Source organism: Polypterus senegalus, chromosome 6 (assembly GCF_016835505.1).
Source record: "Polypterus senegalus isolate Bchr_013 chromosome 6, ASM1683550v1, whole genome shotgun sequence".
NCBI lineage: Eukaryota > Metazoa > Chordata > Cladistia > Polypteriformes > Polypteridae > Polypterus > Polypterus senegalus.
The window spans coordinates 126,037,298-126,062,458 of NC_053159.1; the positions used below are offsets into that span (position 1 = coordinate 126,037,298).

General features: G+C 38.1%; 1 protein-coding gene across 1 annotated transcript in view; it reads left to right on the plus strand.

The window, feature by feature from the left end:
- The window catches only part of LOC120530661 (calpain-A-like), a 45,911-nt gene that overhangs the window by 10,122 nt on the left and 10,628 nt on the right, over window positions 1-25,161 (plus strand). Inside the window, exons 5-10 of the mRNA XM_039755085.1 lie at window positions 2,055-2,161; window positions 5,409-5,592; window positions 17,101-17,281; window positions 17,913-17,984; window positions 20,575-20,669; window positions 24,373-24,450. Coding sequence (XP_039611019.1) covers window positions 2,055-2,161; window positions 5,409-5,592; window positions 17,101-17,281; window positions 17,913-17,984; window positions 20,575-20,669; window positions 24,373-24,450 — 717 coding nt within the window. The remainder of the gene's footprint in view (window positions 1-2,054; window positions 2,162-5,408; window positions 5,593-17,100; window positions 17,282-17,912; window positions 17,985-20,574; window positions 20,670-24,372; window positions 24,451-25,161) is intronic.

Sequence of the window (25,161 nt, forward strand, 5' to 3'; positions counted from 1 at the left end):
ATTAAACTGTAGTCTTGTCAGCTTCGGAAATCCCCCATGACTAAGTTTATCATGAAAGGTACCCTCCAACCATTCATTTATCATTTTTCTAAGCATTCTTTATCCATTACCAAACCACAAAGAACTGGGGCTTATCCTGAAGTCACTGACCACAAAGCAGGAATCAAACCTGTGTGGGCGGCCAGTTTATTGCAGTAAACACCTTTGGACAGACATACTATTTCAGATTGCCAATTAACATCTCCTGCACACCTTTGGTATGTAGGAGGAAAATGGGGTGTCAGGAAAACCCATCCAGACCCAGAGAAAATATCATAATTCCAGAAACAGAGTGTGCAATTGGGATAGACTCTAACTCTTGTGATGCCATAATGGTAAAATTGCGTTAAGAAAATGGATGGATGGAAATATTATCTGTAAAAATGAGCAAGGTTAGTTGCATACTTGATTGCATGCAATTTATCCCAATGATCTGTTTTTTAAGTAGAGCTTTGGTTTAATTCAAAATGCTAAACAGTGCAGTCTTAAAGGCAACCCAGCAAAACTTAACTGTGTGTTTACTTTATTAGAATCAAATGTTTCTCTGTGACTTTCTCCAGCATCTCTCTTTTTGGGTTGTTCATGCTACTAGAGTTTAAAAGAAAATATAATTATAGAAAGTGTCCAAGCATTCAAAATCTATTTCATGACATTGGGAAGAGTGCTTTATCAGAAACTATCCCTGGATAAGGCAGCAGACACACACACTCATAATTATACTCACATGGAGTCACCTTCAAACCATCAGTTATCCTAACATTGTTATGTTTCAGCCAGGGTTCTTTCCCTGGCTGGGGTTCAGATTCTTGTTTATTGCCCGTTTTGTTCAATTTGGATTCATTTTTTATTTTAACTAGGGGGCTTTGTCCCCTGCTCACCAACGCCCCTGCCTGCGCTATGCGCTCCAGCCACTTCGCATCTCTGCTGCTCGCGTATGTGGATTTCACTTTCACTAAACAACAAATCTTTTAATTCTCGCGGATACGCCTCTTCATTAGTAAGAAACACTACTTTTCCCTGATGGCAACACGAATTAGACGATGTACAAGTCTCCAACTTAAAGTTTAATGCTGAACAATATCTACATACTTCTGTCATATCAACTATGTCCATATATTCAATCTCTTTTTTGCTGTTCCGTTATTTTACAGAGTAATAATTTCCGTTTGTTAGCACTATTGCGATCTTTACTATCAGTTTTTCGAAACATTTGAATATTAGTACTTTCATAATCTCTAACCTGCTCTGCATTTATGTTTCATGTTGCATTACAGGTATTGGTTGCATTATATGTTTTCATTCTTTTTGGCTTTAAAATTCACACTCAAATACTTTTTAAATTTATGCTTTTACTGTAATACTTCAGTAAAAATAATATTTGGAATTACCTTTTAGTCAATATCGCTATGTTTGGAATTACATTGTGACAATGCCCATGAGTGAATATCGTTTCTTTCTCTCTACATGAACTGTGTCTGACAATAGCATTCACACAAATTAGAAATGATTGAATCATGTGCGTGGTTGTAAATGTTTTAGATGTTTGCAGAACTTTTCCAAATCTCTTTGCATAAAGTTTTGTCTCGCGGGATTTTAAAATCTCTCGTGGGTCTTTAAATTATTTCCAAGAATGTCTCGTCTCAGGTTTTTCTTTTAAATCTTTTTACTATCATTTTTTGAGACTTTTGAATTTTAATACTTTCATTATCTCTAACCTGCTCTGCATGTGTATCTTTCCAATGTTTTTGAATTCTTTATGAAATTTACTTTGTCATCTACTGTTTGTCTTTTATTTCCGGCCCCGGGTGTGGTTAAATCTCTTGGCACAAAGTCTCATCTCGCAGGATGTGAAAGCATCTCTCTGAAAAAGTCACATCTCGTCCCAGGCTAAAAAGTCTTGTCTCGTCACAGGATTTTTTATTATAATAGAGAGATATTTTTATTTACTTACTGTAGTTTCTGTGTATCTATGTATCTTTTGTTATGTTCCATGTATTTTTTGGGTGGCTCCCCAGGAGACGAGACCACTGGCCTATCACCACCACGGACTGCCCTGAGCCATATAAAGGTAGGGGGTTTCCCACAGTTCCTGGGTGGTTCATTCGAATGTACAAGGGAGTTGGTGAGTCTGTTTTATGTCTCTCCATACGCTTAGTGTGGGTTCTTGATTTTTGACCTTGCCTTAGATTTCTTTATTGGGCCTTGGATGTTCACCTTGGATGACTTTTTTGTGTTCCATGGAGCTTCATTTATTTTGGAACATTTGCATTAAGAAAAAATCTTTCATTTTATAAAGAATCTATATGGCCCTATGTGTTAGGGAATGTGCAGGTCTTATATAGAGAGTGAATTGATACAGGTTGTGGGCCTAATATTGACACTGTGCTATCCTAACCCAGAAAAACATACACACACACACATACACATATTAAAGGACAGTCTTCAGCTCTATTTTAAATATTGGCAGATGGGTCATTATAGAGTTTTCAGTCCTATAGCTAAAGCTCCCTCATACACAAACCCACAGTCACTTAAAATGGGTCGATCTGGAGTTGTTGATTAGTTTAACAGGCATGTCTTTGGGATGTGGAGACAGACATAGAACTACATGGAGAAAATCTTGTGCAGACACACCCTTACAAAAATTAATTATATGGTATATTTTCAAAAATATGTTACTACCTCTATGAATATGTTTTACAATATGGTATAAAATACATCAAGGATAAGTATATTACAATATGTTGCAGTATAATGAAATGCATTATAAAATATGTAAATTATTACAATTTTTTTATACTGCAATATGTTTTTAGATATATAAAAATGTATTTAATAGTATATTTTAAAAAGGGAAGAAAAATATATTATACACACATTTTAGAAAACTGTGCACCGTATTTTAAATATGTTGCAAATTAGAGTCATAATATACTGTACAACATATTTTAGAGTTTCTATTTCCAGTTACCTGAAAATGTAATGCAATACAAACAGAAAAATGCAGGTACAGGGAAAATGTACAAACTCCAATCACACAGCAATTGAACATACATCAGAATCCAAAATAATATCAATAATATGTACCCAAGTGCTTGTGAGGAATAGTCTCATCACAATTAACAGTCATTACAATGACCTGCCTTACTTACTTAGCAGTAAGTGTGAGTTTAAAAAAGGCATAAACTGTACAATTGTAAGTAATGTGCAATTATGTTTACCTCATTTCTGACTGTATAAACATTTACACACCACAAAGTTATCTGATACTGCGCCAAAGGATAAACAAAGTGGAGACAATTGCCATAAGCCTCTGGGTTATGCTGACATGTTTTTGCTGTCTTTTGACAAATGATTCATTTGAAATCTTCTTCTTCTTCTTTTTTTGGCTGCTCCTGTTAGGAGTCGCCACAGTGAATCATCTTGTTCCATATCTTTCTGTCTTCTGCATCTTGCTCTGTTACACCATCAGCTGCATGTCCTCTCCCACCACTTCTCTTAGGCCCTCCTCTTTTTCTCTTGCCTGGCAGCTCTATCCTTAGCATCCTTCTCCCAATATACTCAATCTCGCCTCTCTGAATTTGTCTCCCAACCGTCCATTTAGAGCCAACCCTCTAATGTACTCATTTCTAATCCTATCCATCCTCGTCACACCCAATGCAAATCTTAGCATCTTTAACTCTGCCACCTTCAGCTCGGTCTCCTGCTTTCTAGTCAGTGCCACCGTCTCCAACCCATATAACATAGCTGGACTCACTACTGTCCTGTAGACCTTCCCTTTCACTCTTGAATGATTACATTGAATGATTAAATGATCAATTTGAAATATTATTTATTATTTGCCATAATACTCTTTTGATTTTCTTTGGACGCAGCCATTTTGTTCAGTTGTTGCAACATTTGCCAGTCATATGACTCAATGATGCCAGTTCCCCTTTAGTACATAAGATGGCTGTGCCCAACTCACAGAGTCCATGCTTTTAGATTTTCAAAATAACTATTTGTTTTTGACTTTTTGTAGTTTTAAACACTTGCTAACCGCCTACAGCATCTGACTACAGCATCATTTTGACTGCCACTAATGGCCGTTTTTTGGTGATCCTTTTTGCTTTATCTTTTTTACTGCATGTCCTTTTGATATACTAGTCATTCTTCAAGGAACAATAAAAAAGAGCTAGTTCATTGTTATTAATTTACTCTAAAACGGAAGGCCAACATCACCCAAAACAACTTTGATATAGCAAAATCATTAAATGCAATTTATTTAAATGAATGAAAATGAAAAATTCCAAAAGTTCAAAAAGAAAAATAGGTTAAAGAAACAAAACTAAGCATAGAAAAATATGAACAAATTCCAAAGTGTTATAAAAGAAAGGAGCTGATCCAAGAAAAGAAATGAAAAACCCAAATCAATTAAAGGAATACTCAAAAACCTGAAAACAAGTGCCAAAATCAGAAAAAAAATATTATAAAGGTACAAAAGGGAGCCAAAGAATACTGTCTGGTTATGGTAGCAGGTGCTTTAGATTAGGCTGTCTCGTAATTCCTGATTGAACACCTGAGAGAGGGATTTCTGGGAAGAGACCAGAACAAAATCGCAAGGATAAAGGGGTGTATTGTAAAACAATAATCAAATGAAAAAAACTAAAAGACAAAACCACAGTTTGTACATTCACATATTGTAAACAATTCAAAAGAAATAATTATATCTGGGCAGCACGGTGGTGCAGTGGTAGTGCTGCTGCCTCGCAGTTAGGAGAGCTGGGTTCACTTCCTGGGTCCTACCTGCGTGGAGATTGCATGTTCTCCCCGTGTCTGTGTGGGTTTCCATCGGGTGCTCCAGTTTCCTCCCACAGTCCAAAGACATGCAGTTTAGGTGGATTGGCGATTCTAAATTGGCCCTAGTGTGTGTGCCCTGCGGTGGGCTGGCGTCCTGCCCTGTGTTGGTTAGGATTGGCTCCAGCAGACCCCTGTGACCCTGTAGTTAGGATATAGTGGGTTGGATAATGGATGGATGGATAATTACATCTATGACTGCCTCTTGATGTGCTCTTCAGTACATGCTCTTTTACTCCTAAACTGCAAAAGATATTGTTCATGATATTCACCCTCAGTAAGAAGATATTTTACTCTATCACACATACCAAGCAGAGATTTGCCTAAAACTCAAGTTAAAATTAACTTTAAGTAGACAGAATAACAGTAAGTGTAACTTTTCACATTTATTAAGCTGGGGTGAGAATGTTTATCTAAAAAATACATTTAGCACATCTTTTTTTAAAGAGCCATATCTAACCACATCTGTCTTGCATTTTAATACCTTGCTAATGTGTAAATGAACACTAACTATAGGTTTTCTCTCTCTGCAGGGCAGACCATCTTGGAGGGCGGCAGCTATACATCTGTTTTTCGCTTTCATTTCTGGCAATTCGGGAGTTGGGTGGAAGTGCTGGTTGATGATTTTCTCCCAGTTCGGCATGGCCAACTTATTTATGCACGCTCTGCAGCAAAGAATGAATTCTGGCCTTCTCTTCTGGAGAAAGCCTTTGCCAAGTTAGTATTTTTAATGTAATTTAAATGCACCGAGTTGCTGTATTTTTCAGTTGCCTCAGTCAATACTGACAAATGCAATGTGCAAGTCAATAACTACAAATATTTGGAAAAATACATAACACTCTGTTTAACTTGTACATTTGTCACCGATATACACATATACAGTATTTGGACAATGATATAATTTTCAGAATTTTCAATTGTCAAGATGTGATTGAAGTGTATACTTGCAGTTTTAATTTAAGGCATTTAACTAAAACATTGTATGAGCCATTTAGAAAAGACGGACAATTTTGTACATTTTTGTACATTTGTACATTTTCAGGGGCTCAGAAGTATTTGGACAAGCTAACGTTATCATAAATATAACAATCATTTTCAATACATAAGAGAAAATCCTTTGCAATCAATGACTTGGTCTCTTCCAAGTTCTGAATTTCCATCCTCCTGTTGCTTTGCCAGGTCTTTACTGCAGCTATATTCAGGTGCTGCTTGTCCAACTGAGTTGAGGTCAATTGACTGACTTGGTCATTAAAGAATTTTCCATTACTTTGCCTTGAAATGCACTTGTTGTCACAGTATGTTTTAGCTCATTGTTCTTCTCTACTGCGAAGCATTGTCATATCAGTTTTGCCTGAACCTGAGCAGATGGCGTAGCCCTGTACACTTCAAAAATCATCCTGCAACTTTCGTCAGTTGTCATATCATCAATAAACACCAGTGATCAGGTTCCATTGGCAGTCATGCATGCCCATGCCATAACATTGCCTCCACCATGTTTCACAGATGATGTGGTATGCTACAGATCATGAGCCATTCCTTCTCTTCTCCATAGTCTTCTCTATCCATCAATTTTAATTTAATTTATCCAATGAAAACTGTTCTAAAACTGAACTTTTTAAAAAATATTTTCTAGAAAAACCTACTCTGTCCTTCCTATGATTGAGGATTTACTCAGCCTTGTGGAAAACCCACATTTTTTACTTTTGTGAAGTCTTTTCTTGATTGTTGACTTTGGCAATGATAGGCCTACCTCCCAGACAGTGTTCTTGGTTTAGCTAAATATTGTGAATTGTTTTTTCTTCACAATGGAAAGAATTCCGTGATCATTCAGCACAGTTGTCTTCAATATTTGTCCAGTCCTTCTGGTGTTGCTGAGCTCACCAATGTGTTCCTTTATTTAAGAATGTACCAGATGGTTGACTTAACCACTCCTGGTGTTTCTGCTGTCTCTTGGATGTTTCTCTGCCTAATGATGGCTTGTTTTTACTTGCATGGAGAACTCTTTTGACCTCATATTGAGAGTTCACAGAGAAAGCATCCAAATACAAATTCCACACTTGGAATCAACTCCAACTACCTGCTTAATAGTTCATGAAATAAGGAGGGACCTGCTCACACCTGGCCATGGAACAGCTTGTCAGTCAATTGTACAAACACTTTTGCACCCTGAAAATGGGGGCACCATGTATAAATATGGCTTCTATTCTTAAATGGCTCATACAATTAAACCCTTTGAATTATTTCTGAAAGCCTACACATCATTTGTGTAAAAATTTTTAATTTCAAATCATTTGTGGTAGCATATAGAGCCAAAATTCTGAAATTTGTGTCACTGTCCAAATACTTACGGACCTAACTGTAGGTGCAACCTAGATCCAGAATTGAACAGGTACAGCCATAATTTCTTACTTTTCCTTGTATTTCTAGTTAGAGTCTAGGATCAGAATCCACACATCCTGGGTATTCAGCAGGGAGTATTAACCAATCGGAAACAGTAAACCTTTATCTACCCTGTTAGGGTCCATGTATAAAACATGTTTTCCAGTCTACCTGGTGCTGAAGCTATTTTTCACATCAAATAACAGTAAAACCTTGCATACAACCTCCACAAACCTGTCTAATCACACATTCTGGTAGCTACAAAATGGCCAAGTATTAAGGGAACTAAAAGCAAGATAAAAATAAGCAGAAATTTTATTTTAAGGCAAATAAAAAATAAAACAGAAATAAACAGTAATGTCATTTTACTATTACTAATAGTCAATGCATGCAACACAGCAAAGAATAAAAGAATGTAAAACGTAGGAAACTAATAATGACACTCCTCTACCAGGCAGATGGTATCATTTTTAGGCTTGTTATTAAAACCTAACACCGAGCTACCAAAAGAGATTACTGCCATTGCTGGTACACAGGAAATATCATTGTTGAGGTCCTTCATTAGAGTATTTAAGATGCTGAAGTGAATTAATACACAAAACACTGGAGGTGCAGATACAGTACCGGGGTATATGTAGGAGGGCACGTGCAATGAAACTGGCAGATGTGTTTGCTGATATCTTTTGTGCATTCCTTGTCAAGGCCATAGTCCCCATCTATTTCAAGACAGATACCTTTATCCCAAACAAATTAAACCCCCTATAGTTTGCTCACTGTCCCAACATATTCACAGAGCAGGTACATAAGAATGCTGTTAATCAACTATGGCTCAGCATTCAACACAATCATCACTACCAAAATGATCGATCAACTGTATACTCTTGGCCTGGTCCCGCTCCTCAGCAACTAGATATTGAACTTCCTCACAGAGCTGACCTCAGTCAGTTTAAAACTGGTTATGAAAACTGTGACTTCTCAAAGATGTGTTTTCAGTCCCTGCTTTATGTACTCTCCATCCATGCATGTACTGCCACCAATGAAACCAACATAATTAACAATTTTGATAAATATGGCATAGTCATAGGTTCGATCATCAAAAGTGATGAGACAGCTTACAGAAAAGAAGTGGCAGATCTAGCAGTGTGAATGTGAGCAAAATGAAAAATATGATTGTAGGTTAGGAGCATGCACTGATACAGCACATTGCTGCACCCACCACATGACAAACCAACTCAGGAACCCAGATTAGGACCTGAGTGTAGACCTGAAGAAAAGATAAAGCATCTCATACCCAGGGCCGGTGCCACAATTAAGGCGAAATAGGCATTCACCTAGTGTGCAGATCATAAGGAGGGAGGAACCCAGCATCACAGGTCAGCTGCAGAACAGTTGGTTGGCTCACTAATAAGTTTGGCCTGGGGTGAATAAAACCTAGCACTGGCACTGCACATACCATTACACATCAATGGATCGAGAAGGATAGCAACTTTGTATTCTGTGGCTTGCATATCAATGAGGACCTTACCTGGTCACACAAAACAGATGGCACAAACTGATATTAAAATTGATTGAGGAAAATTGGTATGTCTCCTTAATTTCTCAGCAATATTTAGGTACTCCACTGAGAGTATCTTTAAGTTGCTGGTGTGGGAATTTATATTGGTGTATGTTTTTATATCTTTTTTGCCATTGAGGTGCAACCACTAAGTATGAATTTCATGACACAATATTACGTTTCCCTGTGCTTATTGTGTAGTGTAACCTGTTTCTGTGTGCATATAACAAGTAAAGGACAATAACCATAACAGACCCCAATTATTTATACCCAATATGCTCTAACCTGGCATAATAAGCAGAATATGAAAGTATCTTTGAAAAATATAGACTATTAAACTGAAAAGTGCTGACTCCAAGGCTTTTTCAATCCAGTTCTCTTGTGTTTAATTTAAAAGACCAGCAGGGTTTCATGATAATTTGTTTAGGCAATGTGTTTTCCTGAGCTCAAGTTGCTTCCCCAGGAAGCTGCAGTGTAGACCACCACACTGGCTACTACGGACTGGTTGAACATTTCTAGCAGTTTACTGCACACATCAAAAGACCTGAGTCTCCTTAGGATGTAGAGTCTGCTCTGGCCCTTCTTGTACTGGGCCAATGTGTTGTCAGACCAGTCAAGTTTGTTGTTCATATGAACCCCCAGATGCTTGTAGATCTGCACCACTTCCATGTCCTAGCTTGGTCTCAGAGGTTCCTTGGCATGATGTTTTCTCTTGGTGATGTTAATTAAATAATTGATCTCATAAGCACTCACTCCTTTAATGATACACCTAAATCATCACTGGTGAAGCCTGGTGGTTTTAGAAGTCACAACATTAGTTCAATGGAGATCACCTGCCTGTAGTCAAGAGGTTTTTAAGGAACTCCGTGAAAAGGTGATTGAATACACAAGTCAGGCGATGGAGAAAAGAACCGGTCCAAGTCACTGAATATCCCTCGTAGTCCAGTTACATCATTCATTAAGAAATGGAAATAGTATGGCACACCTGTAAATCTGCCTAAAGCAGGCCATCCGTGAAATACATGATTTCTGACAGCAGGTTTTCAATAGGTATTGACAGCATATAAATATTTTACAACACCCTTGGCAAGCGGTTTCTTTTTCTGGGACCTGTTCTTGGGAGAACATTGTCGCATCAGGGAGTGTAGACTACCATCATGCTTCACAGTGCTGTTGACTGAACATTTCATAATTTTCTCTTCTGCATGTAAGTACCAGATGAAGTCTGATTAGTTAATATTAGTTGTATTGACAATCCCTTCTTTTCTAATATTTAAAGGCTGGATTGCCCACTGTCATTTAGAGGTACTGTTTTTCATACTGTATGTTCCTGGGTCCCATGCAGCATTGAAGTGCATGTAAACTTTAAATACCGTGGTGGGTAGCAGATCTTTTAGTTGGCTGTCATGGAGAAAGTTCACTCAACTGTGCCTAATAAAATGTTTCCTCTTCAGAGGAGTATGCCTTTTGATACAATATTACTGATGGACTTTATTGTCATCTCAATCATATACAAGTATACAGATAGACAAAATTGCGAAACTCAGGGTCCACAGTGTAACAACATGAAGTGCAAATAATAAATTAAACATAGAATTAAAATAAAAATTTAAATTTAAAATTAAAACACAAACAAGACAAGACAAAGAAGTAGCAGCAATATTGACGTGTACTGTAGTTAGCAATATGAACATTGATGCAATGCATGGTATTTGCAATCTAGATACATAAATATAGTCAATAGATATGTAATATAATAAATAATAAATAATAGATATAGATAATAGAGAAATTATTAGTGTATGATAATAGTTATTTAAGACATGTGTAAACAATGACAGGTCAGAATGTTTCACAGCAGAAGGATATCAAGAGTGTCAAAATACTTAAAGGTCAGTATTTGATTTTCAGTACTTTTCTACATGCACACTAGTCTTTGCAGGAAAGTGGCATAAAAGTGGTATAAACGTTCTGTTTTTAGAGGTGGTTGACGCAGTGTGGAAGATCCCAGGTGGCAACATGGTGTTAAAGCGTCTGACAGCTTGGGGGTAAAAACTATCCTGCAGCCTGGCAGATCTGGCTTTGATGCTGCAATATACAATACAATACAATGCAATTTATTTTTGTATAGCCCAAAATCACACAAGGAGTGCGGCAATGGGCTTTAACAGGCCCTGCCTCTTGACAGACCAGCCTTGACCAGCCTTGACTCTCTAAGAAGACAAGGAACAACTCCCAAAAAAACCTCAGTAGGGAAAAAATGGAAGAAACATCGGGAAAGGCAGTTCAAAGAGATACCCCTTTCCAGGTAGGTTGGCCGTCCAGTGGGTGTCAAAAAGAAGGGGGTCAATACAATACAATACAATACACAGAACAGAACAAATCCTCAATACAGTATAAAAATAAAAATTTTAGAAGTACGTAGCAGAATTTAGCAATGAATGACATTTGGCCATTCCACAGTTGAAACAGTGCTGGGCCAGCCAATCCGATGAAAGGACTTCTCTTTCCCATGATTCCAGCGATCATCCATCAGGGATGACTTTACCATAAGCAGGCACAACAACTTGGCAGGTGGGCCATGGCACCAAGTGCCACATGTGAGTACCGAGAAGAGAAACAGAATAGGTGAGGGTTAGTATCAAATTATAACTTATCATTTTACTTATGTTTTAGTGCTAATGACTGACAACAGAGATGCAGTATGTACAGTAAATCAGCAGCTCTAGTCAGGATATGCTAAACTGAAATAGTGAGTCTTCAGCTGGGATTTAAAAGCTGAGACCGAAGGGGGATCTCTTATTGTAGCAGGCAGACCATTCCACAGTTTAGGGGCCCTGTAACTAAAAGCTCGACCTCTCACTGTTATTTTATTAATCATTGGAATCATAAGTATCTTCTCTTGGATGGCAGAAGTATGAAAAATTCCATGTGAGGGGTGTTAGGGGTCCTGCACAATGCTGCAGGCCTTGCGGACACTGCGTTTGTAAAATATGTCCTGCAGTAAATGGAGAGGCACACCAATAATGTTCTCTGCTGTCTTCACTATCCTTTTCTAGGTGCTTTCAGTCAAATATGTTGCAGTTGCCATACCAGACATTGATGCACCTGGTCAAAACACTCTCAATGGTGCCTCTGCAGAACATGGTGAGGACGGAAGGGGGAAGACTTGCTCACTTCATCCACCTTAGGAAGTGTAGTCTCTGCTGGGCTTTCTTGATTAGTGATGAGGTGTTATGCGTTCACTTAAGTTCCTCAGTTATGTGCACGCTTGGGAACTTGGTACTCCTAACAGTCTCCACATCTAAACTGTTGATACTGAGTGGGATGTGGGCAGGATGTGATTTTCTGAAGTCCACAATTATCTCTTTTGTCTTGTTGCCTTCACACCATGTGGACAGCCGTTCCACCTCATCTCTGTATGCTGTTTCATCATCCCTGCTTATCAGTCCCAGCACCGTCGCATCATCTGCAAACTTGATGATGTGGTTGGTGTTGGGTGTGGCTGTGCAGTCGTAAGTCAGCAGGATGAAGAGCAGTAGACTAAGCAAGCAGCCCTGCGGTGCTCCAGTGCTCAGTGTGATGTTGGTGGAAGTGTTGCAGCCCATCCAAACTGACTTGGGCATCTCTGTCAAGAAGCCCAAGATCCAATTGCAGAGGGTGGTGTTCAGGCCCAACCTGCTCAGTTTTACAACCAGCTTTTACTTTATTTCTCAAGAAAAGTGCTAAACCGTCTTAGAAAACAATACTATGCAATACTTGCACAAAATTGTTATTTTTTCTTTTAATATTTCACAGAGTAGTACAGATTATTGAGAGAAAGCACATAAGTGTCACGGAGATTGCACTGCACATTTGTAACCTTAAATTGTGTTTATCATCAAGACACAGTGAAATATTTGTGACAAGTTACTTAAAGGCACAGTTGTAAGGAGTGGAAGGAGAAGACATTACATTTATATAGCGCATTTCAAGACACTCAAAGCACTTACATAAAAGGGGGAGCCACTTCAACCACCACCAATGTGCAGCATCCATCTGGATGATCTGACGACAGCCATTTTGTGCCAGTACATTCACTACACATTAGTTATAAGGTGGTGAAGGGGTGAGAAAAGTAGTTAGCCAATAAGGGACAGAGGATAATCAGGGTGCTGGAATGACCAGGCCATGATGGGCAATTGAGCAAGGACATCAGGAAACACACTACTATTTATGAAAGATGCCCATGAATCATTTATGATCACAGAGAGTCAGGACCTCAATTTTATGTTTTAGTTAAGGAAAGGTGCCACTTTTTACAGCACAGTGTCCCCATCACTGCACTTGGTCAACACACAAACCACCAAATAAGCACTCCCTGCTGGCCTTACTAACACCTCTTCCAGGAGCAACCCAAGCTTTTTCTAGATGGGCTCCCATCCATGTACTTTCCAGGCCCAAGCATACTTAGCTTCATGTGGATTACCTGTTCTGAAGTGCATGTGGTATGGCTTCTGGGTGTTGGGTGTTTTATTCAAAGATGACAATAGTATAAGAGAGGAGTTTTATGGTACTGTTGAGACATTTTCTGCAACCTCTGCTAAATACCTGGACCACTTGGGCAGAGCGTTTGACGAAATAGATAAGCAGAAGTTGGTCCTACAGAAGAGCATTCCAACATGGCATGAAATTCAGAAGAGGTTTTCCAATTTTGATTCAAGAATTTTCCAGAATAGTTGTAATTGATGAAAGCATACCAATTAACCAAGGGCCCAGTGCAAAAGACATAATTCACTACCATATTTCTGTCTGGGGTAAAGGAAAAAAAACAGTTGAGTGATGAAAAGATTTTTTTCCCAACAATGGTTAATTACAGTACACTAGATAAGGCTGTTAGAACTGTTTTGCATCTTTCTGGAACTATAGCTTCAGTTAGTGTGTGTTTTTGTTACCTTAAAGTTTATGGTCCCCTGAAAATCACTTCTTGAGCATTACCACAATGAAAGCAATGTTATCTGTCCGTGTTAGTTTTGGAGTTGAATGCTGTGAATTCTATAAGTTACTTAAGGACAAACACAATGAGTGATAAATACAACCCACCACAAGAGACAGAGGGTGAGCAGCCAAGAACGTCTTTCTAAGTAAGGACATTATTGAGTTTGTTCTTCCTAAAACATATGTGAAAGCAATAAAAAAAGTATGTGTTGATAGCATTGTAGCATAGCAATACACTGCCAAGCAAGTGCAAGAAATGGTGTGCAAAGTACACAAATAGAAAAATACCTTAATATATCTGTGGCTTTGTAAGCTGTATTGGCTTGGTTTTTGTGATGACTGAAATTATTGACACAAAACTAAATTTGCAGAAAACTTTGCTTTGCAAAAAAAAAAAGTGAAATAGCTTACATTTTGCTTCCAGAAACAAAGGGCAGTTTCCCAGTAATGGTGGAAGGACATGCCCTGTGTAGTGAGATTTTCCTGAGGAGAAAACACAATAATGTGGATGATGGTGCATTTTAGTGTGTCTTCATTAGTAAAACATGCAGCATGTCACATTCTTAAAAGAACAATCCACTGTGAAGTGAATCATAGACATAAATAGTATTGATTTTACTGGTGTGGTACAGATTAGAAGCATTATGCAGCTGCAGGAAAGAACACAGGTAAATATGGAGTGATAGAGGCTTTACAATACAATACAATACTTTACAATATGGCTTGTTGTTCATCCCAAAACACCTTTAAAAGCTACAATAAATATAAAAAAAACTTTTTAGTGAGTTTCATGTTTCACGGTTGCAAAATCGCCTTCAAAATAAATTTTAATGTCAGTTTAGAGAAACTATGCAAATGGAAACGTACCTGTTTCATTCATCACCAGTTTGTTTTTATTCTTTAAAGATGTCGCAAGTATGAGCAGTGTAGATGCGTCTGAATACAGATTTGTAAAACTGTGATACACCCAACTACTCCTCGCTCCCCAGTGCCACCCACATCCCCAACAGCCACTTGCAGATGTCCAGTTTTCTTTCACAGAGAATTGTATAACCATAGTTATAGTGTAGACTCCCCCAAATCAAGTTTAAAAAACCAGTAAAGACAAGAATTCATTTAGCTCTTAGCTCATAGTTAGCTCTAACAAGTAGTCTTGATAGTTTAGCAATATTTTAAACACATTAGCAGTTAATAATACATTTGAACAACATTGAATTTATTTATGTATCTTCCAAATACATGTGGTGAAGATCTTACCCTTGCATTGTCAGGTGCATTGCAGGAATCATCTAGAGTTCAAGGCTCGGTTTTGACTTCTGCTTGGTCTTTCTATGGTATATATGGCAAGTTTGCACATCCTTCCTTCATTCATCCGGGTTTTCACTGCACACAGAGAAACAACACATCAAAGCCCAAACTTATTAGCAAAACATGAATGTGTTCAAGGTAGACAAAAATGTATAACACAAAAAAATTAAGATTAACTGATCAACATCCTTTCACGGGATATGGTGAATCACAAAGGTGCTGCTCCTCATCAAATTCCATAAACAACCTGACATAATGAGACACATATAAGCTGACACCAATAAAGCAGCACTCTCTGTTTTATCAGCCTGACTTCACTTTTTTGGCCCAAACTACAGTATGGCATGTATTTCTACCAACATTAGACTACAAAAAACACACAAAAATGTGGATGTCATTGCTCTTTTATATATACCACATATAGATGAACACTCTTTTATATATACCACATATAGATGAACACTAGGCAGGATATTTTTGCTAACATTTTTACAGTAATCACTAAATCAATAATATGTGTGTGGTTAAGCAAATTAACTAATGTGTATAATCTTTATGTTACAAGTGGAAAACAGAAGATTCCCTAAGAAAAACCCACGCAGATACAAGGTGAACATGCACAGTTTACATTGTGAGTGCCGAGGACTGGCATTTAAGCGAATCACAGTGGAGTATTTACATTACTTTTATTTGTTTGGCTGATGATTTTATCTGAAGCAGCTTACAACATTTGAGATACAATTGGTTACATTTCTTTTGTTTTTCCAGCTGAAGCACAGGCAGGTGAAATGACTTGTTCAGGGTCAAACAGCTTCAGTGGCGGGATTTGAACCCACAACCTGAGTTTGAAGTCCAAATCCTTAATCACTGGCCACACTGCTAACCCTCCACCAACTTACTAGCTAAAAAAACAGAAACAGGCTTTATAAAAATGTTCTTAACCAAATAACATAATGTTCTTGAATCCACTTATTCCAATTATGACAGTTTAGGGCCGCTATCGTCCCTTTGAACCCTCAGATCAGACACCAGATAAAAGTCCAAATAATGGATTTATTATAATAATAATGTGCACAAAGCATGCTCCTCTCCACAATTCTCATATAAATAAACAAATACCAATAATCAATAATCCTCCTCTCTCCCAGACACGTTGCCACCCTGCCACCCAGCTCAGCTTATCTGTCTGGGATTTCCCAGAGTCTTTTATAGTCCATGACCCGGAAGTGCTTCTAAACCTTCAGTCCATGTGACTTCTTAGCACCCCGGGGTCAGATCAAAACTCTTCTTTTTCATCCCGGAAGCACGTTATTCCTTCTGTCCACGTGACTGGGACAGACTTCCGGGGTGTAAGGAAAATAGATGTCCTTGTGCCTCCCTGCAGACTCCCTTGTGGTCCCCATGGTATCCAGCAGGGCTGCGGCTAAAAACTCCATTGTCCAGAATTCCCTGCTGGTCTTTGGGGCACCTCCATGCTGCAGGGAGAGCTCCATCTGGTGGCCTGGGGGTACTGGCCGGGAAGAAGGGCCAGTCATGTTCCACACAATCTTGGATGTGTGTTCCCCCTTTCTGCATAGGTTTTCTCTGGATAATTCACATTTTCTTCTACATTCCTAAAAAGTGCATATTTGGTTAACTGTCCCAATGTGAGTGTGCTCGAGTGAGCCCTGTGATGGATTGTTGCTCTGCTAGGGCTTAGTTTGAGCCTTGCATTCGATGTTACCAGAGTAAGCTGTTAGCTTCCATGACCCTGACTTGGATTAAACTGATATGAGAATGTCATGCTATATTGCATTATATTGGAAGTGTAACCCTATTACCAATGATATCTGTTGGTCATACGTTTCCTGTAAAACTCATGAAACCTCTTTTTCAGTCTATGTGGAGAAGATTAATGGTTAGATCAGGTTCATTTCTACCTGAGATGCATAGTGGTAACAAGCCTCAAGTGCATGATTATGGACATTTATGAAATAATATGTCATAGTGCTTCTGTAACTCCACAGGCTTCATGGCTCTTACAAAGCAATTGAAGGTGGCTGGACGCTGGATGCACTAACTGACCTAACTGGAGGAGTCGGGGAGATGTACCGGATTGCTGACTACGCGAATCATCGAGAACATCTTTATGAACAGCTAGCTACTGCCTCAAGAAAAAGAGCTCTCATTACTTGTGGTACTAGCCAGGTAACTTCTCTTTAGTGACTTACAGTATAATGGCACAGCAAAAACTCAGTCATGAAAGAAAATGAGAATTGTAAAGAATTGTAAATAGGACATCACTAAGGGGTGAGCTCAACAGGTAGCTTTGACTGAAATATGAAGAGTGCAGCTTGTTAAAGAATAAAATATTAGAAGACATCGCCAAAAATGTGTGATAGTCAGACTACAATAAAGAGATTAACTGTTTGTTGTTAAGCTTTCTGTTACTGCAAATCCTCAGCCCACTTCTGTAGAGTGAATTTAACATGAAGCCCCCTCACTGTTTAATGGTTAGGTAGGTTTAACAGATGATGCAGTTTTGCTAGATATAAGGAGCCATGTTCAGTATAAAGATAAAATAATTCATGCATTTGATGCATTGTAGGTTTACAGAAATCCTTTAATTTTATTGTAAAAGAAATATCAAAGTGTAAGTGTAAGTCAAATTTAAATCAACTGTATTAATTTACATATATATTAGCTTTGCTGACTGTTTGACAATCACTGCCCACCAGAAATGCAAACAGGTACCCACCTACACACTCTTTCTGCATTTTCTCAGCATGTCCTTACATATGAGAGCAAGCAATAAACCTTTCCATTTGACTGTTTTTAGCAAACAGAAGCAGGGGGTCAGCACGACGGATTAGTGGCAGGCCATGCCTATGGCGTGACAGCTGTGAAAAAGGTTTGTACAAATGTTTTTTGGATATTGTAGATTCCTGTGTTATAAAATGTACCTGTTATATACACAGTTCTTACTTTCCTTTTGTGTGAGAGGATACCACTATGTCTCCTGTGTTTTCTGTGACTATTTCTTTCTCTCCCATTTAAGTTTAACATCTGCAACACCTCAACCATTTTTAATGATACATTGAACCAGAATAAGGTTAACAGTTGAGTTACAGAGGTGTTTTCCATTGAAAGTGGGAATGCTGAAGAAGATGTTACTTGAACAATTATTGTGTTAAATGTTAAAAATGGATAATAGCATACATACCTACCTAATAGATATGAAGGAAACTTCTCCAGCTGCCTTTAGTGTAGCATTGTTTTCATATTAACTTTTTATTTGCTCTGGTTTATGCTGCACATAATATATCCATCCATTATCCAACCCACTATATCCTAACTACAGGGTCACGGGGGTCTGCTGGACCCAATCCCAGCCAACACAGGGCACAAGGCAGGAAACAAACCCTGGGCAGGGCACCAGCCCACCACAGGGCACACACACACCAAGCACAATTTAGGATCGCCAATGCACTTCCCCTGCATGTCTTTGGACTGTGGGAGGAAACCCACGCAGACACAGGGAGAACATGCAAACTCCACGCAGGGAGGGCCCAGGAAACAAACCAGGGTCCCGTATCTGTGAGGCAGCAGCGCTACCCAGTGCGCCACCATGCCGCCCTACACATAATATATATATATCTCTCAACTCTTATTGTTATTTTTTTTTTTTTGCACTTTATTGTATCAAATTTTGTTAAACACTGACCATTATAATTTGGTCTTTGTGTACATTCCAGTTGTTACTACATTTTGCATGAAAAGCAAGTATCACACAAAACAATAAAGACACAAACAGCAGTAATGAACAATATTAAGGCTTTCTATCAATAAGACGACATGGGCTAAAATTAAAGGGTCACAGTGTTGGCATCTGCAGCCTTATTGAGGCATTGCCATGTCTGAGCAGAAACCAACTGAGTGACATTTCGTGGGTGGTTCCAGGAGCCACTGGAGGAAAAATGGAATTAAGGTGCTACTGGAAAAACACATTAATCATCACTTTTGTTAGCAGTCGTACTTCTGTTATATAAAGCCGTGTGTTAAAAACATTCTGCAGTAGTAATCACACAGGGCATGATGTCAATAAAAGGATCACAGCTTAGCAGTAACTTAAGTACAAAGAGGCCTTCACTGGATTATTCATCTGTGTGTGAGTTTGTTAAGTTCAGGCTGAAGGTTAATATAATGAATACTTTTTCACAATTCAATACTAACAACAGAAACAAAAAGATAGTGAATACAAATTGATAAATATAACACACACACGTACATAAGCACACATATGGGTATTTATAATCAGAAATTAATTACTATCTTAAAATAGTCTTTTATTTCTGAGCTTACAACACTTATTAGGTGTCATCATCAGAGGAAAATTATTAGACATACAGGAATGAAAGACAATAAATAGCAAATGAGGAAGAAGGAGTAGGTGGTGGGGGGGTCACTAGTAAGGTGAAGTTCAGAGAGTAGAGGTCTTAAAGTCTTTTTTCATTATTTGCATGTTTTTCTTTTTAAGCTTGCATATTCTGGGTTCATGTCCAAGTGTCTGATGTCTTCCATTCGGCAAACATTTGCATTATTTGACAGTAAACTATGCAACATATATTTGCGTGTGTGTGTGTGTGTGTGCGCGGGTGTAAAAACTAATCATGCGTTTGTCAATATATTTATGATCTGCGGCACTCTGAGTCTTGTGAAGTTAGTGCTAATGCCCCTGTATCTATAGTATAATGCTACGTGTCACACTTCCCAGAACCACATAAGCTGATTTTGGTGTAATACTAAGGTGCCCTCATCATAATAAATATATCTGGTTTATTGTATCATTGAGTAGGGAGAAGCTCCAGAGCATACTACCACACTTGGCAGAATACCATACTGGAAAAGAGAATGCAACTCTGCATTCCAATGTGGGGAGACAGCACTTGTTAGATTGTGTCAAGCATGATGCTATAAAGGTGAAACCTCTAGGGGCACTGAAACAAAAGAAAGAGAGGATATGATATTCATGGAACGATAAATTCATTCCTCTCCCTGGAGAACATCATATAGCAGGCAACTCTATGGACAGGGGAGTTGCAGGACTCTCTAATAAATGTGAAAGAAATGAGAGTTTAAGAGTTAAGCAAGAGTGTGCAAGGCTTCCTGTCCAACAGGTGGCAGCAAAAGGTCCCAAGATAAAAAGGCTGGAACTAGGATTTCTATGTAATTGTTAGGTAAGGAAGGTAATAACACGTTTATTCATGTGTGGCAAATGACCCCTAACTGGACGGAGAGGGATCATGTTGCTTCTTTAAAAATTAGGCAGCTTAAATATTCACAATTAAAGTAATTTATACTTCCTGCTTTTAATATATAAGAGCTTTTTAGGCTCACTCTGTGATTGTTTACATACAGTAAGTAAGATTATGAGTGTGCTACTATATGAGCAGTATATGAAGCTAATACTTATTCTCTGATTTTCTCTTGCAAACCCCTAGCTAACTACTCCAAGAGGCAGAATGCCCTTGGTTCGAATTCTAAATCCTTGGGGTTCTGGACAGGCAATGGAGTGGACTGGAGACTGGGGAGATAGGTAAATATTGCAGAAAAAAACAACAAAATCCACTTTACTAAAAGGTTGTGTCACTGTGTCTGTCCACTATGTCTCTGTCATTTCAAAAGGTGTCAGATCACATTTTTAGTAATATAATCCATTGCATTTGCAATTCCAGTAGATGGCGCATCACAAACATTAACAATGTTTTCATGAATCTCATACCAAATAGCATATGACAGAGACATATGCTATGCATGGTGCCCTGTAAACATTAATGCGGAGATCTACGCGTACGTTACTCAAATATCAACCATTCTTAACAACAACAACAACATTTATTTATATAGCACATTTTCATATAAACAGTGCTTCACATAATAAAGAATGGAAAGATAAAAGACACAGTAAGAAAATAAAATAAGTCAACATCAATTAACATCGAATAAGAGTAAGGTCCAATGGCCAGGGGGGACAGAAAAAACAAAACAAAAAAAAAAACTCCAGACGGCTGGAGAAAAAAATAAAATCTGTAGGGATTCCAGACCACGAGACCGCCCAGTCCCCACTGGGCATTCTACCTAACATAAATGAAACAGTCCTCTTTGTATTTAGGGTTCTCATGGAAGGACTTGATGATGATGGTCACGTAGACTTCTGCCTTTTAATCCATCCATCATTGTTGGAGCATCATGAAGCTTTGAGTAGGTGGAGGTGGCGCAGGCCGCCACCACAAAGAAACCGGAAAAAGAAACAGAAAAAGAGAGTAGGGGTCAGTACGGATTTTAGAGTCACCATGAGTAATTATTATGAGGAAATTGAACATACAGAGTAAAAGGATTAAGTTGAATTAAGTTAGTCTGAAGTTATAAAAAGGCCATGTTAAAGTATTGTGTTTTCAGCAGTGTTTTAAAGTGCTCTACCGTATTAGTCTGGCGAATTCCTATTGGCAGGCTATTCCAGATTTTAGGTGCATAGCAGCAGAAGGCCGCCTCACCACTTCTTTTAAGTTTTGTTCTTGGAATTCTAAGAAGACCTTCATTTGAGGATCTGAGGTTACGATTTGGAATATAAGGTGTCAGACATTCCTATATATAAGATGGGGCGAGATTATTTAAGGATTTATAAACCATAAGAAGAATTTTAAAGTCAATCCTGAGTGACACAGGTAACCAGTGTAGTGACATCAAAACTGGAGTAATGTGTTCAGATTTTCTTTTCCTAGTTAGGATTCTAGCAGCTGCATTCTACACTCGTTGCAAACGATTTATGTCTTTCTTGGGTAGTCCTGAGAGGAGTGCGTTACAGTAATCTAGTCGACTGAAAACAAATGAGTGAACTAATTTCTCAGCATCTTTCAGTGATATAAGAGGTCTAACTTTACTTATGTTTCTTAAGTGAAAAAATGCTGACCTAGTGATCTGATTAATATGCGATTTAAAATTCAGATTACAGTCAACAATTACCCCTAAACTTTTTACCTCCGTCTTGACTTTTAATCCTAATGTATCCAGTTTATTTCTAATAGCCTCACTGTATCCATTATTGCTAATCACTAAGATTTCAGTTTTCTCTTTATTTAACTTGAGAAAGTTACTATTCATCCATTCTGAGATACAAGTCAGACATTGTGTTAGTGAATCAAGAGAATCGGGGTCATCAGGTGCTATTGATAAGTACAGCTGTATGTCATCAGCATAGCTGTGGTAACTCACGTTGTAACTTGAGATAATCTGACCTAACGGAAGCATGTAGATTGAGAATAACAGTGGAACCAGGATAGAGCCTTGTGGAACACCATATTGGATATCATGTGTCTTTGAGATGTAATTACCACAACTAACAAAATATTTTCTCCCTGTCAGGTAGGATTCAAACCAATTTAAGACACTGCTAGAGAGGCCCACCCATTGACTAAGGCTATTTCTAAGAATATTATGATCAATGGTGTCAAATGCAGCACTCAGATCTAAGAGGAGTAGTGGACATAGTGCTTCTTTATTTGTGTATAGCAGGGGTGCCCACACTTTTTCGGCTTGCGAGCTACTTTTAAAATGACCAGGTCGAAATGATCTACCTACATTAAAAATGATATATATAACATACACACTGAGTATACTTTATACATAAAATATATGTTGTTGTACCTTGCATAACTGAATAACCTTTATGGCACAATAACAATTCAATACATTTATGGTCGCTACAGTATTTGGATTTAATAATCTTCATGTGGGAAAAGGCTGACTCGCATAAATAGGCAGAGGCGAATAATGCAGTCAATATGAGGGGCCAAACTGATGGCTGTCCGATTAACTGCGATTTTAGTTCCCTCTCCTTTCTCTTTCTCAGATTGCTTTTTGGAAGGACGTCAGTTTTGTAGTTTTTATGAACAGTTCGAAAGTGCCTTTCCACATTTTCCTTCTTTGGAACAGCAATGATAAATTGACAGATTAGACAAACGCACTTCGATTGTGACATTATGAGAAAAAAATCCTCTTCCAATTCCACATCCAGCCCATAACCAACAATTTTTTTTAAATCCCTTCTTTAATCGATATAAATTGGAAGGCTAACTAGATCACAGCCGGAGTTTTGCAGTAGCTCGCGCATAGCCAGTAACATAGGATGACATGCAAAATAAGATGATGAAAGACCAAAGTCAGTGCAACCAGCATAATAAAAAACTCCTATTGGTAATTACATGACAGATTAAAAGTTGTATAGAAGAATTAGATAGATAGATAGATAGATAGATAGATAGATAGATAGATAGATAGATAGATAGATAGATAGATAGATAGATAGATAGATAGATAGATAGATAGATAGATAGATAGATAGATAGATAGATATTAACTTACTTCAGCAGCAGCATAAAATGTAAGTTCACAGTGCAAAATAGTTAAAATGAACAATAAAGTACCTAAACCTTCTCAAACAGAAGAACCTGCTGTGCAGGTTCTGTAGTCAGTTGCAATTGGTTGTCCCTGCATAGCAGGAAAAGTACCCCACTACCTTTTTATAATTCTTGTCAGAGCTTGAAGTGGGCTGGTACACACCAGCATGAAGTACTGGCACTTCTCCATTTGTAGCATTTCTATAATGGCAGTGGTAGTTTCATGCAGGCAGTATTTTTGAGCATACCAGCATGCATTTTGTTAGACAAGCTGCCAGCACTCACCTGCCTTGTACATTGAATATTATCATATCATAGTGCTCGAAACACTCAGGGTCAATCCCATCCCTATAACCCAACCCAGTTGATCTATTGTTCACATAGTGCACGCCCGACAATTCCAAGAGGACATACTCTTCAATTGAATAAATCAGTCTTAAACAGAACGTGCCATCACTTATGTATATCCATCTTAGGCACTGCTTCTTCTTATCTCCATTCGCTACAGCCAACAATGGTGGAATAACCAAAGAACTCCTAATAGACAGTAGAAATTGGAGTTGTACTTACTGAAAAACAGAAGTGAAACAGAGACAGGAAAGTTCTCTGGGATGCCCACGTGTTTTTGAACCACTAATATCTCCAACATGCAATTTCCAAAACTTCCTAAACTGTCACCTGTCAGATAGTCTATGATCCAAACACTATTGATGAATCTGTCTGCATCATTCCTTAACCAAGCAGGATGGCTATTCTTATAGTGCCATTTTAAAATTAAATCCTCCAGGAGTTCAAAACACTGAGTATGTTTTGTACATTTCTTTTTATTTATTTTTTTGACAGCTCACCTCTTTGGGATGAGATCCCAGTTTGGACAAGGGAGGCCTTTGGGTTCACTAAGAAGGATGATGGTGAATTTTGGTATGGTAATACACTTAGTCTTTATATAGAAAACCTTTATCTTTTGTAAAATGTATTTAATCTATTGATAGAGTTGCAGAGAACATGAGCCTAACCTGAAAGCATCAAGCAGAAGGCAGGAATCAAACCTTGGGCAGGAAGTATATAAGACAACTCAGAAGACTTGCTAAAATAACACTGTGAATTAAACAGCTTTTCGTATATGTAAATAACACAAATAAGAGGATTAAGGCAGAAGACCATCCCAGCGCTAGGAGAAGGAGTTAAAGTCTGCATTGATAGTAAAAGTCAGACAGCAATTCCTCTGCCCCACTGTGCTGGTTGAGTTCATCGGGGCTTTCACATCTTTCTAGTAAAGTTTAGCAGTTTTACTTGTAACTTAGATTTTGTAATTGTATTTAATATTTTATCTCCTATTTATAACGATTCACATAAACATTCATTTAATATATATACTGTAGACTGAGCCTGAATTCTGTTTATCTCCATATTGGGAGATTTTATCAATCCTGTCTACTAGTCAAGCTAAGTAAGTGTTCATGAAAATTTGACCAACAGCCCTCATTATTTAAATTCAACCTTAGTTAGAATTAAACAAATACTTAAACAGATTAGCCATTTACATGACTCACAAAGCCCAGTGTTTTCTGTTAAATTTGGTTTATATCCGTGTGCACACTTTCTAAATCCACAGTTTCATGATTAGTTTCT